At 38.6% G+C, this 13,569-nt stretch overlaps 1 protein-coding gene across 2 annotated transcripts in view; it reads right to left on the minus strand.

The window, feature by feature from the left end:
• The window catches only part of PRKAR2A (protein kinase cAMP-dependent type II regulatory subunit alpha), a 96,900-nt gene extending 83,333 nt beyond the window's left edge, over positions 1 to 13,567 (minus strand). For both annotated transcript variants that reach the window (XM_015587182.2, XM_006909063.3), the window contains exon 1: positions 13,122 to 13,567. In XM_015587182.2, the coding sequence (XP_015442668.1) occupies positions 13,122 to 13,374 (253 nt within the window). In that variant the 5' untranslated portion in view covers positions 13,375 to 13,567. The remainder of the gene's footprint in view (positions 1 to 13,121) is intronic.
• Positions 13,568 to 13,569: the final 2 nt, after the last annotated feature.

Consider the following 13,569-nt stretch of genomic DNA (forward strand, 5'->3'; position numbering starts at 1 on the left):
CCTAATCACCACTCGCTTGTACTGTTACAATGGATTACAACTGGGTCTCACAGCATCCACCCTGGCCCTGCTTTGGCCCAGTTCTCCACACTGCTTGCCAAAGGTACAAAGATGATAATGGCGCTCCCCTTTAAAAGCTTTTCAATGAGTTTCCGACCTACAGCAGCATTTCCTAAACTTGTGTGGCCACAGAACCCTTTTAAAATTGATAGAACACAATTTGGCACTCATATCTATTGAGTACTTGGATTAGAACAGAGAAAGAGATGGCCTCAGTAACTGGTGCCCTAAAATTAAACTTTAAAATCAAATTTTTAAAAAGATTAGAAAAATTAAGCCACTTTCATTTTCTTACACACAAAATTTCACGTTACAATTAGAACACCAGACACACAACACAGACTAGTAATTAAATAGAAACCATACATCATGCTAATTAATAAAATCTGGGTCATGCAATGAGATGTAGAACCCAAGTCACATGTGTGTTCATGATACTCTAAAATTATTAACTTTTAGAATTACATAAATGTGTTTAGAATTTCTTTCGTATTTCAAAGAAATTTCACGTTACAATTAGAACACCAGACACATAACACAGACTAGTAATTAAGTAGAAATCATACATCATGCTAATTAATAAAATCTGGGTCATGCAATGAGATGTAGAACCCAAGTCACATGTGTGTTCATGATACTCTAAAATTATTAACTTTTAGAATTACATAAATGTGTTTAGAATTTCTTTCGTATTTCAAAAACATATTTGGAAGAAAAATTACTCAGTTATAGCTTTTCTTTTTTTAAGTCCTATAACATCTATCATATTGGCAATCTCCAGCTGCAGTAGGTGGCAAAATAACCTGAGGGCGTGTTAGACGCACTATGTGTCACAGCTGCTACCCAGGTCATGTTCAGTGAAATGTGCTATAGTACACGGCCCTGTGTTTAAGAATGAAAGGAAGAAACTGAAATACATGTATCCCCTTTGTGTGCATATGTGTGTTTTAAACAAAATGATTTATCATTTAAAAAAAAAAAAACCAGTTAAATGTCAGTTCTTAACTTTGGCTATCCATGAGAATCACCTAGCAACTTGTAAAAAAAAATACTGATGCTTGGATTTCACTCTCCTCCATTAGCCTCTCAAATGTGAATTGCTTGGATGCAGGGTCCAAGCATAAGTTCCTATTAAAAGCTTCCAAGGCTGAAAATTGTTGCTATAGGGGAGAGAGGGAGGAAATCAAGTGGAGGCCACAAGGGAAGAATTCAGACTTCTCTGAATAGATCTTACTTTGTAGATTTGACTTCGAAACTATGTAAATATTTTACAGAATTATTAAATTTGAAAAAGCAATCCCCAAAGTATAAAGCAAATTAACTCTATATTGAATTGAGAGGAGAAGCACACGGAGAACTATTTCAAGTGACTTGACTGAACAACTTAGTGTGGCATATACTAAAGATAATAAGAACTCAAGAAAAACTTAGTTTTCAGAAATCATACTGTTGAGCGTTTGAGATCTTGCTTCCCAGCATATGTCTTCAGTTTTGGCTCAAATAAACTCTTACGAAATTTTTTTTTTAAAGAAAGGAAGAAATTCTGTTAGTCTCATGATTCTGAGACTATTATGTGTGCATTACGGGATGAAGAAAATAAATAATGATGTTAAAGAATACTAGGACTTTCTGGCATTAGAGAAAGAATATATACTGAGTAAAAACACTATAGTGCTGAACTTAAATTGGAAATATGACTAACCCCAGGAGCTATGAGCACTTCTACTTTGTAGATTGTGGTCTCTACTATGTTTGCCTAAACAGAAGTAGGGCTCTTTGAAGAAATTGCTGATACCTGGTCTGAAGCCAAAGATGTTAACAAAATTGGAAAATCTTCTACCAGAAATCAAGGGTGCATAAAAGACTCCAAGGATCATGTCATAATGAATTAGGTGGAAACTTGACGAGGTTCCTACTACACAGAGAAGGGATAACATGAGCATCAAATAAGAATAAAATGGCAATAGACTAAACAATCAAATACAGTTAAATCCTTGAATGTATACTGATTTTTTAAAGACTTTACTAGTTGTCTTTGGAGGATCCTAGAGAATTATTATTATTCCAAATTATTATTCTGAAAACAGGTAAATAAAGGACGAAAGCATTTATCCCGCCTTTCCTGAATAAACTATTTTACAGAGTAACCTAAGAGTTAATGAAGGGAAGATTTTCTTTACAAAAGTATTCCAGCTTATGCACAAAGAAGAAATGACAGAATTAGAACGATGCCATTTGTGACCCGTGAATTAATGGATACAGTGTAGGCAAAATCAGCCTGATCATCAGCATCATAAATGAGACACCAGTCAGCTTTACATGGCTTCTAATGGAAAACACATCAACGGCTATGAATAGTTGGTGGTGGAAACGGTGGGGACAAATCTGAATCTGACCAGGCTTATACAGCAATGGCTCTCAAAGTTAGGGCATATCAGAATCATCTGGGGGACTAGTTAAAACACAGATTGCAGTGACCCATCCTCAGAGTTTCTGATTCAACAGGCCTGGAGTGAGGCCCAAGAATCTGTACTTCTAACAAATTTCCCATGTTGATGCTGATGTTTCTGATCTTAGAACCTCGCTCTGAGAACTAATCACGAATTCAAGGAAAAACAGGGACAGAGGAACTTTAATACAAACGTCATGAGAGGCAATCAGCAAACCCCAGAGTGTGAAAAACATCTACAAAAAATTTCTTGTGCAAATAAGCCTCAAAGGAAGGTGGGGGGAGAGACAGAGAAGGAGGGAGGGAGAGGGAGAGAAGGAGCGGGGCAGAGAGAGAGAGAGATTGACTGACTGACTGATTGATTGTATAAACTAAAGAGACTTAAGAGATAAAGTAGCCGAATATAACCTATGGACCTCATCTGGAGATGAATGGAGAAGTTTGAATACGGATTGAACACATTAATACTATGGAATTACTGTTAATTATCTTAATAAAAGATTTAATAAAAGATTTGTGGGGTATATTTTTAAAACAAGTCCTAAGATAAATAAATTTAAATACTTATGAATAAAATTATTTCTGGAATTTTTTTTTAACAATTTCAAAGGAGGGTAGTATGAGTGAAAATGATTCAAGAGCTGGGACCAACTCACACCAGGTCAGAAGAACGATTTTGAGAAACTTTTCCTAATTCCTTGTTCAGTGAAATTGTGTTGGTAGGTTGAAATGGCATGGTAAATAAATGGGCAAATACTCCCTAAGGGAAATTGGGAAACACTATAAATCAGAGCCTGTTGCCATCTATCACTGGCCATGAGTTAATGAAGCTGGGTGCAGGGAAGATGGGGGTTTATCGTGCTATTGTTTTACTACTGTCAATAACTGACATTTTCCATCATAAAAAGGTAGACAAGAAAACCAGCATTTCTGAGACAGGAGGGCAAAACCAGTGGACAGGGTGACTCTGATGCTGGTAGTTCATTTATTCACCCTTTGCAAAGCACTGACCTAACACATACATCCAGCCAGTATATACACTTATTCTGAAACAATCATTGCTACCCACAACCCTCAGCCCCCATGACAGTAGTAGGTTTGATATTTCTCTGCTCCTAAAGTAATCACTGCCTAAAAGATCCATCACCAATCCAGCCCCAACATCCAAGACTCAGAGAAGACAGTTCCATTCCAAGAGCTGAGCACTCCTTCTCTATCATAGCACACAAAAATCCCGTGTGTCTACTACATCACACTAAAAGCTAAAGAATAGAGATGGGGACTTTCCTGCCACTTTTGTCTAGTACAGACCCTGGACCAGACAGACACTAAATATAAATAGACTGAATGAATGATTTCCTATTACCCAGTCTGGAAAAGACTAAAAGCCATCTCATGTCTCCTTTCTGGTGACCCCAATAGTGCTCCTCTCATCAATTCACACTTGGCCATCAATTTAAGCATAATTATAAGAATATAAAACTATTCTGACATCAACCAGTGTACTTCAATACTATTCTGATGCTAACCACCCAGAGTAGTATCCGACTCCACAGTTAAAAGACATGGTCCCCAACAAGGCTGGACTTACTTCAGATGCCAGCTGCACTTTGGGGGTCCCCAGGACACCAACATTTCTAATCAACTGGCTACAAATTCAGAGGTTCCTAAAATTCCTTAGTTTTGATTTGCTAGAACTCATAGAACTCTGTATAGTACTATACTGACAATTACTGTTTTATTATAAAGGATACAAATTAGTACTAGTCAAATGAATAAACACATAGAGCAAGGTCTGGAAGAATCCTAAAGACAGTTTTTATGCTCTCTCCTTGTGGAGTTAGGGCACATCACTCTCCTGGCACATAAATGTGTTCACCAACCACGAAGCTCAAGCTCCACCAACCTTCAGTGCTCAGAGTTTTTACTGAGGCTTCATTCTACAGGCATGATTGATTGAATCAAGGACCGCATACCTTAACTCAAGCTCCAACCTTCCTCCTTTCCCCAAAGGTCAGACTGGCTCAAAGCTCCATCCTCTAATTACATGGTTGGTCTCTCTGGTGACCAAGCCCCATCCAGAATCATCTCATTAACATAGTCAGGTGTGATCCAAGGGGCTTATGAATAAGGAAAACACTCCTATCACTTGGGAAATTCTAACAGTTTTAGAAGCTCTGTGCTAAAAATCTGAGTCAAAGGCCAGACGCATTCTTTATTACGCAACAAAAACAAACTGTTAAAACTCCCTAGCCAATTTACAAAAATAAAGAGAAACAAAAAAAGATATCCAAGACCACTGATGGCCACTCATTTTAGGGGCACTAAATCCCATTCTTATTTATTAGCATTTCAGATACTACTTATCTACTAGCCTATACACATTTTAAAACTTTGGTATGCATTAAAATTAACCATAATCTGAGAATTATCTAATGACCCTTAGAAAAAAACTGTGGAGCATCACCAACCAGATGTGGCTTCTTTCTTGAGTTAAGAAATCAACCCATTAGTTGAGCACTGGACACTTGGTCTGGCAATGGCAAGACAAATCACCTGTCCTGCTAATGATCATGGAGTCATCATACAAAAAAGCCTCAATAATCTTTCCCAAAAGAACCATCAAGAACATCACAAAAGGGATAACATGTCTGTATACAACATGAAGCAAATCCTCCTCTAATCGTAATTTTACTTTTCTTTAAAAATATTGGATGCTTCAAAAAACAAAAGTGCTTAATTATAACATTGCAAACTGTACAATAATTCTCCAGCCAATAGTCTATCTAAAAACTCTTTATTTTCAACTCAAACTCAAATTTCTACATTAGTCACTGTCTTCACACATATCTTGTGAGTATCTCATCTTAAAACTGTTGCTGACAAATTCCCAGATATCACGGCTTGGACTGAGAAAAACTCAAGCCATCTATTTTTAGATTCACTTAAATGGAACTCAAATGCAAAAGAAATAACATAAACTAAAAGTTTTAGTTACCAGTCTCTGTACACTCCTACTCTTTTTTTCATTCCAAAGAGTCATACGCTAAATTTTACACTAAACAGGAAAAATTACAAGAGAAAAATGCGTCGTGAAAATACAATATACAAGAACAGATCTAGCAAACCACATGTTTTTAGAGACAAAAAAATAAATTGTTGTGCCAACACCTATTTTCATTCCTGGAGCCATATAATCTAAAATTATTACAAAAGAACTCTTAATGAGCAAAATAGTTCCCATATTATTTCCAAGTTGCTTTTTGTTTGAATAGGAAGTCTTGGATCCATTTTTACTGAGTAAACATTTAATCTTGAAATAAACTCTCATCCTTCAACAGAGCTGTAAACTAAGGCTATTCTGTGTCAAAGACAATGAAAACAACCTTCTCACACAGTCTCCAGAATGGTCAAACATGTCCAGCCTATCTCTGCCCACATATTGTGCTGATGGCCCCAACTGCATTTGGTTCTTCAAATGAGAAGATTTCAAATGCTGCCTGTATGTTACTGACAATGCATTAGTAAAGCTTGGTTTTCGTATTACCGCTAGAGTGAATCTTTTGTGTTCTGTGAATAAGTGTCCGCTAATTTCTTGTAATAATCGTATTTCCTTAAGTAAGGCCACCATACAGACAGAGCCCACCTTTTTCTCTTGTGTTTGGAAAATTATTTCTTCAATACAATGCATTCTCATAACCAAAAAAGACAGGAGGGTTTTAAGTTGTACTGCCATCCAGTAGTAAAATCTTGGAAGATAAAGGCTGCATACGTTTTTGCTGTACAAGTGGAGAACAGGGTCCCTAAGGAGCAGCAATTCCACATTCTTAACCCAGGAAGCTGAAGAGTACCCCCTGGGAAGTCAGGCCCCAGGAGCCTCACCAAAGCCACAGACCTGATAACCATGATGTGTTGAAAACAGGACTTAAAAGTCTTTCCCAAAGAGGAAAGAAGCAGTGTGTGATTCACAGTACTGTATAACTCGCTTTTCTAACTAGAGACTATCTTGCTCTTTTCTATAATAAAAACAGTTCGTGAGCAGATCACTGAAGGACATTATTCTTTTTCACTAAATCAAAAATATTTTAATAGTATCAGAAGTAAGCTAAAGAAAAAGCAGGAAATCTGCATTTGCAATTAAGTATCTCCATCAAAAAACCAACTCAAGGATAACTAAATCACTTAACTGTTGATTTTAAACATCTGGCTATCTCTAGAAACAATATAAAAGTCAGTGATTATTATAATTGTTTCTGATATTTTTTCATTATAACGGTGGTCTTTTAATTACTTTCATTTTTTTCAAGAAAGTAACTAAGACATTTATAAGAGCACCAAGTGAAAAATTCTAATAAAATCATCCAGAAATAGCTCATCATTTCTCATCAGATACTGAAGAGTTTTAAGACTCGAAAGAGGTTCCAATAAGCTTCCTTTTCCTTCATTTCTAGATAAAAGATTCTGTATGGAGTAGTTGATACTTTAAAAAGAAACCCCTCTAAGAGGTCTAAATTATACAAACCTTTAAAAAAAATGCATTTGTTTCTCTTTCATACATCCATGGCATTCAAAACAGCCAACAGTCAGATAGCCAGAAAAATCAATAACCTGTTTTAAAGAGATAATTTTCCCTGAGCTTAAACGCTCGCATTTATCAGATTCAAGTAAGTAAAAGACAAGGCCTTGAATCAAGGGCGTAAAAAAGTAAAACCTTCAATTACCCTTTAAATTAAATAACTGCTAAGACAAATAACATTTTTCGCCAGTTTCTGAACATGAGATGTCCCCACATTTTCCCTCAGTTTTAACCCACTCACCTTGCTCCATCAGCTGCTACCTCTCCACTGGCTCCTCTTCCTTGGCACATGAACATGACTCCATCTTAACAAACAAAACCAAAAACATTCCCTCACACCTACCTCCTCTTTAAGCTATCACCGGGTATGTTCTTCACTTCTTCAAAATGTACTCCCCATTCCTTGCTTGAATCTTCTATAACTACCTACACACACACACACACACACACACACACACACACACACACTCTGACCCACTGACTACAATCCTCTTCCACAACACCACTGGTGCCTCTATCTCTGAATCACCACTGGGTCCAACCACTTCAACACTGTACTATCTGACTTGCCCTCTCCATTGCTTCCAACACCACTGACCAACCAGTCCCTTCCTTAGCTCTCATTTCCGTGCTCTCATAGCATACCCTGTGATATATCAATCTCCAAAATCAGCTCCTTGATCATTCATTCGTTCATTTACTCAACAGGAGATTTTTAAGTATCCACTATGGGTCAGGCTAAGCGCAAAGCACTAGAGACAAAACATAGAAGACAGAAAGCTCCTCCCATCCTCACAGAGCTTCTGTTCTTGTGAGAGAAAAATAACAAAAAACAAATGAGAATTCTAGATCATTACTAGCGCTCTAAAGTAACTTAACTGCTATTGAGCCCCAACAAAGGGACCTGCTCTAGGCAAGGCAATCTGGAAAAAACCTCTCTGAAGCTGAGATCTAAAGGAAGAGAAAAGCCAGCTGGTCAGAGCCAGGGAAGAAAGATTCAGGAGGGGTCAACAGCAATCAGACTATTTGGGGAGAGAGCCTGACAAGTGTAGAAACAAGCTCAGAAGGAAAGGAGGGGTAGGGCTAGAAAGAGAAGGTAAAGAGAAAGACAGGGACCAAGTCTTCTAGGACTGTGTAGATTGGAGAGAGCAAAGCATCTAAGATAAGGAACTTCTGTGGCTGTCCAAGCAAAAGAGGAGAGCTAGGGTAGGAACAAAGAAAAAGCAGACCCGTAATTACATCCAAAGCACAGCAACAAAAGAAACAAAATAGATAAACGGGACTTTATCAAAATCTAAAACGTGGGTGGCTTTAAGAATGTAAAAAGGTAAAAAGACAACTAACAAAATGGGAGAAAGTATTTGCAAATCACATATCAGTAAGGGACAGTATCCAAAATACATAAAAAACTCTTAAAACTCAACAAGAAGACAGAAAACCCAATTAAAAAATGGACAAAGGACCTGAATAGCATTTCTTCAAAGAAGATATACGAATGGACAACAAGCACATGAAAAGATGTTCATTATTAGTCATTATAGAAATGCAAATGAAGATCATAATAAGATACCAAACCACACCCACTAGGATACCTATAATAAAAAAGACAAGTGTGGGCAAGGATGTGGAAACTGAAATCCAAGTACTTTGACAAGGTAAAATGATTAAGCCACTGTGGAAAAGTTTGGCATCTCTTCAAAAAGCTAAACATAGAAATGCGATATGACCCCACAATTGCACTCACAGGTATATAACCCAAAAGAATTAAAAACAAGTACTCAAACAAGTTAAATGCACAGGTATGTTAACAGCAGCACTATTCACAATAGCCAAAGGTGGAAATGGCCCAAATGTCTATCAACTAATTAATGGATAAACAAACTGTGGTATATACAAACAATGGAATATTACTCAGCAATAAAAAAGAATGAAGTTCTGGTAATGCCACACTAGAGATAAACCTTGAACACATTATGCTAAGTGAAAGAAGCCAGACTCAAAAGATCACATATTGTATGACTCCATTTGCCAGAACAGGTAAATCCAGAGGGACAGAATGCAGACTGGTGCCAGAGATGGGGGAAGGGGAAGGAAGATAGGGGGAGAAACTGCTTGATGGGTGAGAAGCTTTACTCTGGAATGGCAGAAATGTTTTATAGATAGAACTGATTGCTGTATAACACTGTGAATGTACTAAATGCCAATGAACTATTCACTTTAAAATTGTGAATTTTATGTTATGTAAATTTCATTCAAAAAAAGGGTTTTTTTCCCTCTTTAATTCCACCCCCCCAACTTCCACCCCTGACCTATGGATGTGGCCGTTTCCCCTTAAGAACTGGATCTCTGAAGGCAGGGTGTCTCCTCTCATACACTCGCTCATGGTGTGCACCCGGGGCCTGACGAGGACGTGGAGGAATTAGAACCCTCAATACACTGCTGGTTGGAGTGTAAAATGGTACAACCACTTTTGGAAAACAGTCTGGCAGTTCTTCAAAAGGTTAAATATGGAGTTACCACATGGCCCAACAATTTTACTCCTAGGTATATACCAAAGAGAAATGAAAATATATGTCCACATAAAAACTTGCACAGATGAATGTTCATAGCATTATTCATAATATCAAAAAGTGGAAATAACCTAAATGTCCATCGACTGAAGAACGAATAAACAAAATGTGGTATATGCATACAATGGAATAGTATCATCAATTAAAAAGAAATGAAATACTAACATATGCTACAACACTGATAAACCTTGAAAACCTCATGCTCAGGGAAAGCCAGGAGCAAAAGACCATATATTGTCTGATTCCATTTTTATGAAATGTCCAGGATAGGCAAATCTATAGACAGAAAGTAGGTTAGTGGTTGCCTTTGACTGAAGGGAATGGGGCTGTTGGCAGGTGATGACTAAAGTGTTTTCTATGGGGTGATGAAAATGTTCTAAAATTGATTGTGATGGTGGTTGCACATATCCGTGAGTATACTAAAACCACCAAATTACATACTTTAAATGGATGAATTATATGGCACGTGAATTATATCTCCATAAAGCTGTTAAAACGCTGGGAGATCTACAAGTATAAATATTTTATGATAATTACAGAAGTAAATTAAGTCTGAATGTTAATTTATTGTTCTTATGAGGATACAGTTAAGAGTTATTTATTAATAAATCTGAACTCTTCAGGCTTTCCCCAGAGTTAAATGCCCACTATAATACTTCATACTTGGTGTGCTGTTTGATATCAAAACTATTGATAAAACAAACGAATAACAGCTACTAAGTTTTTCAAGTGTTTCCAATAACAAACAATTTTATAAAATGAATTGATGGCTAGCCAAACAGGACCTTATCAAGCAAAGTCTCCTTGCTATTTACAGTTCTAACACTACATATCCCATTTCTAATTTCTAATTAGAAATTAGATAATAAGCCTGTGGGCTTATTACCCTAATGTTCCTATTCATGGCATGATATTCAGTGTTGTGCAACAATCACCCCTATCCAATTTCACAACTTTTTCATCATCCCAAACAGAAATTCTGCACTCATTAAACAATAACTCTCTATTATTGCTTCCCCAGCCCCTGGTAACCTCTTTCTACTTTCTGTCTCTATGAGTTTGCCTATTCTAGGTATCCCTACGCTACATAAGCAGAATCATACAATGTTCGTCCTTTTGTATCTAGCATATTGCACAAGCGTAATGTTTTCAAGGTTCTTCCACGTTGTAGCATGTATCAGAATTTCATTCCTTTTTAAGGATGAATAGTATTCCATTGCATGTAAATTCCACACTTAGTTTATCCATTCATCAGTTGACGGAACACTTGGATTGTTTCTACTTTTTGGCTATAGTGAATAATGCTGCAATAAACATTGGCATATAAGTATCTGCTGGACTCCATGTTTTTCTATTCCTGTGGGATATATATACATAGCAGTGGAACTGCTTGAACATATGGTAATTCTGTTTAACTTTTTGAGGATACACCAAACTCTTTTACACAGCAGCCAGACCATTTTACATTCTCACTAGCAATGAGCAAGGGTTCCAACTTTTCTATATCCTCACCAACACTTGCAATTTTTTTTTCATAATAGCCGACCTTATGAGTGTGAAACATTATCTCACTGTGTGCAACGTTTTAGTCTATTATCTGTAAACAGAATCTGGCTTTGTGTTGATTTCTATAATTATATATAGCACAGCCACTTAAGAGATATAAACAAAAAAACACGTAAATACCAGTAAAATAAAGCACAGGGTTGTAAAGATTTAAGTCAACTCAATTTTGAAAAAAATATCAGAAATAACGAGTGAAGACATAACACAAAACTTATAAACTCCATTTTTACTCATCTGGGATTAATTTCTACAACATTGTTTTTTTGTAAATAAAAACTGCCACAATTGGTTGTCGCCAGATGAGACGGGGTTTGGGGGAATGGGTGAAAAAAGTAGGAGAGATTAAGAAGTACAGATTGCCAGTTATAAAAACAGTCACGGGATATAAAGTACAGCATAGGGAATATAGTCAATAATATTGTAATAATTATGTGTGCTGTCAGATGGATACTAGACTTAGTAAGGTGGACTTCATAGGTATATAAACATTTAATCACTATGTATTGTACACTTGAAACTAATATAATATTGTATTGTCAACTGTAATTAAAAAACAAATTTAAAAAAGAAACAGACTAGGAAAAAATTGTTGCAAAGCAAATTACAGCTTTGTGATTTATAGATATGACAAGGAAAATAAACATAGGAGTCACTCCTAAAATAAAGCTTTTAAAAACAGTTATCTCTAGGAGAGTGTTGTCACTGTCCCCATTTAAGGATAAGTAAATCTGAAATCAAACAAGTATGACAACTTGTCTTAGACCACAAAACAAATCTGTGGCAGAGATTTTGGGAAATAGTTTCTGATTTCCAGGTTGAAGCTGAAAACCCCATAATTTAATGTGCAATAAGTTAGGGGAAACACAGAAGAGCAATTTCTACTCTTTAGCATGCTTGCCACCATGACTTAATGTGGATTCAACTCAGAACTAGTTGGGTGTTTTTTTCTTTTTTTTTTTCAGTATGCTCTAATAATATTGTCTCTAATTTTGTCTCTCAAATGTTTTGTTTTGTTAAACTCTGGCTGTTCAAAAGTAGGATAATTCTATTGTTAAACTGACAAAGACTAGGTTGAAGCAACCGAGGTATGAAATTGCTTTTTGACAACCCTGCTTCAATCAGATGTAGCAAGTGTTACTCGTCTTCTTTCCTACACCCCATATGCTAAACAAGGCAGTTACTGTTTACTCTCACCAAATTTGATTCAACCGTTTCAGCCAAATTAAAAACTATGTACATTGCCAGGGTCCATATTTTAAGAAATGCATACGCAAGTATGCAGGAGTGAAATGACCTAACAGGGATTTGTTTTTTAAAAAAACTTCAGCTAAAGGAAAAAAGGTACAGATGAAACATATGGGACGGATATTTGAACTGCTGAATGTGGGTGATGACAACTCGGGGTTCATTTCATCTTCTCTCTCTACTTTTGTCTGTGCTTAAAGTTCTTCCCAATAACTTTTCACAAAATGAATTATTTCCAAACACAGTTACCGTCTTGGTTATTACACACGAGTCGATGCATGTTCTTGTCTTCCGAACAAAACCCGACGAAGGGTCTCTGGCAGAGGCGGGGTTCTCCTCGGGCCAGGCGGTCCGCGCCACCACGCGGGCCGAAAGCGCGCACGTTTCCTTGGAGGCTGAATGTGACAACTCAGTCGGTGCGCTCCTGGGCTCGGGGCACGGCGGAGCTCAAACTGGAAGTGGCGCACGCTGGGATCACGCCGGCGGCTCCGGGATCCCCGACACACTCCGCTGGGGAACTCCAAGGTCCTGGCCCACGGTTTTCGGCTTGCACCCCCCCCACACACACCCGCAGCCCCATCTAGCTCTCTAAAGACCCCCTGCCCCGCTCCCTCTGTCCCCCCCGCCGCGAACCTCGGCCCAGCCCGCCGCCTACCGTCCAAGTCCTCGTCCTCCTCGGTCTCGCTGTCCGCGTTCGCGTCGGCGACAAGGCCAGGGCCGGGCTCTGGACGCTGGGCGCCGGAAGGAGGGGTGGCGGGCGAGCCGGAGGCTTGGGCGCGGGCCTCGCGCAGGCGGGTGAAGTAGTCCACCGCGAAGTCGACAAGGTCGGGAGGCTGCCTCCGCAGCACCTCCACGGTGTAGCCCTGCAGCAGCTCCGTGAGCCCCCGTGGGATCTGGATGTGGCTCATGCCGGCGGCGGACGCGAGGACAGGCGGGTCCCGGCAGCCGGCGGCCCCTGCCTCCGCGCCCCCTCACGCCGGCCTCTCGCCCGGCGCCCGCGACGTCTCCTCACGCGCGATCCTGGTCGGGCCTTCTTTGCGCCGCGCCGCCCTTCGACCGGCTGTGAGTTTCTGGGCCGCACGACCCTACGCTAGTTCGGCCCC

Source organism: Pteropus alecto, unplaced genomic scaffold (assembly GCF_000325575.1).
Source record: "Pteropus alecto unplaced genomic scaffold, ASM32557v1 scaffold53, whole genome shotgun sequence".
Lineage (NCBI taxonomy): Eukaryota > Metazoa > Chordata > Mammalia > Chiroptera > Pteropodidae > Pteropus > Pteropus alecto.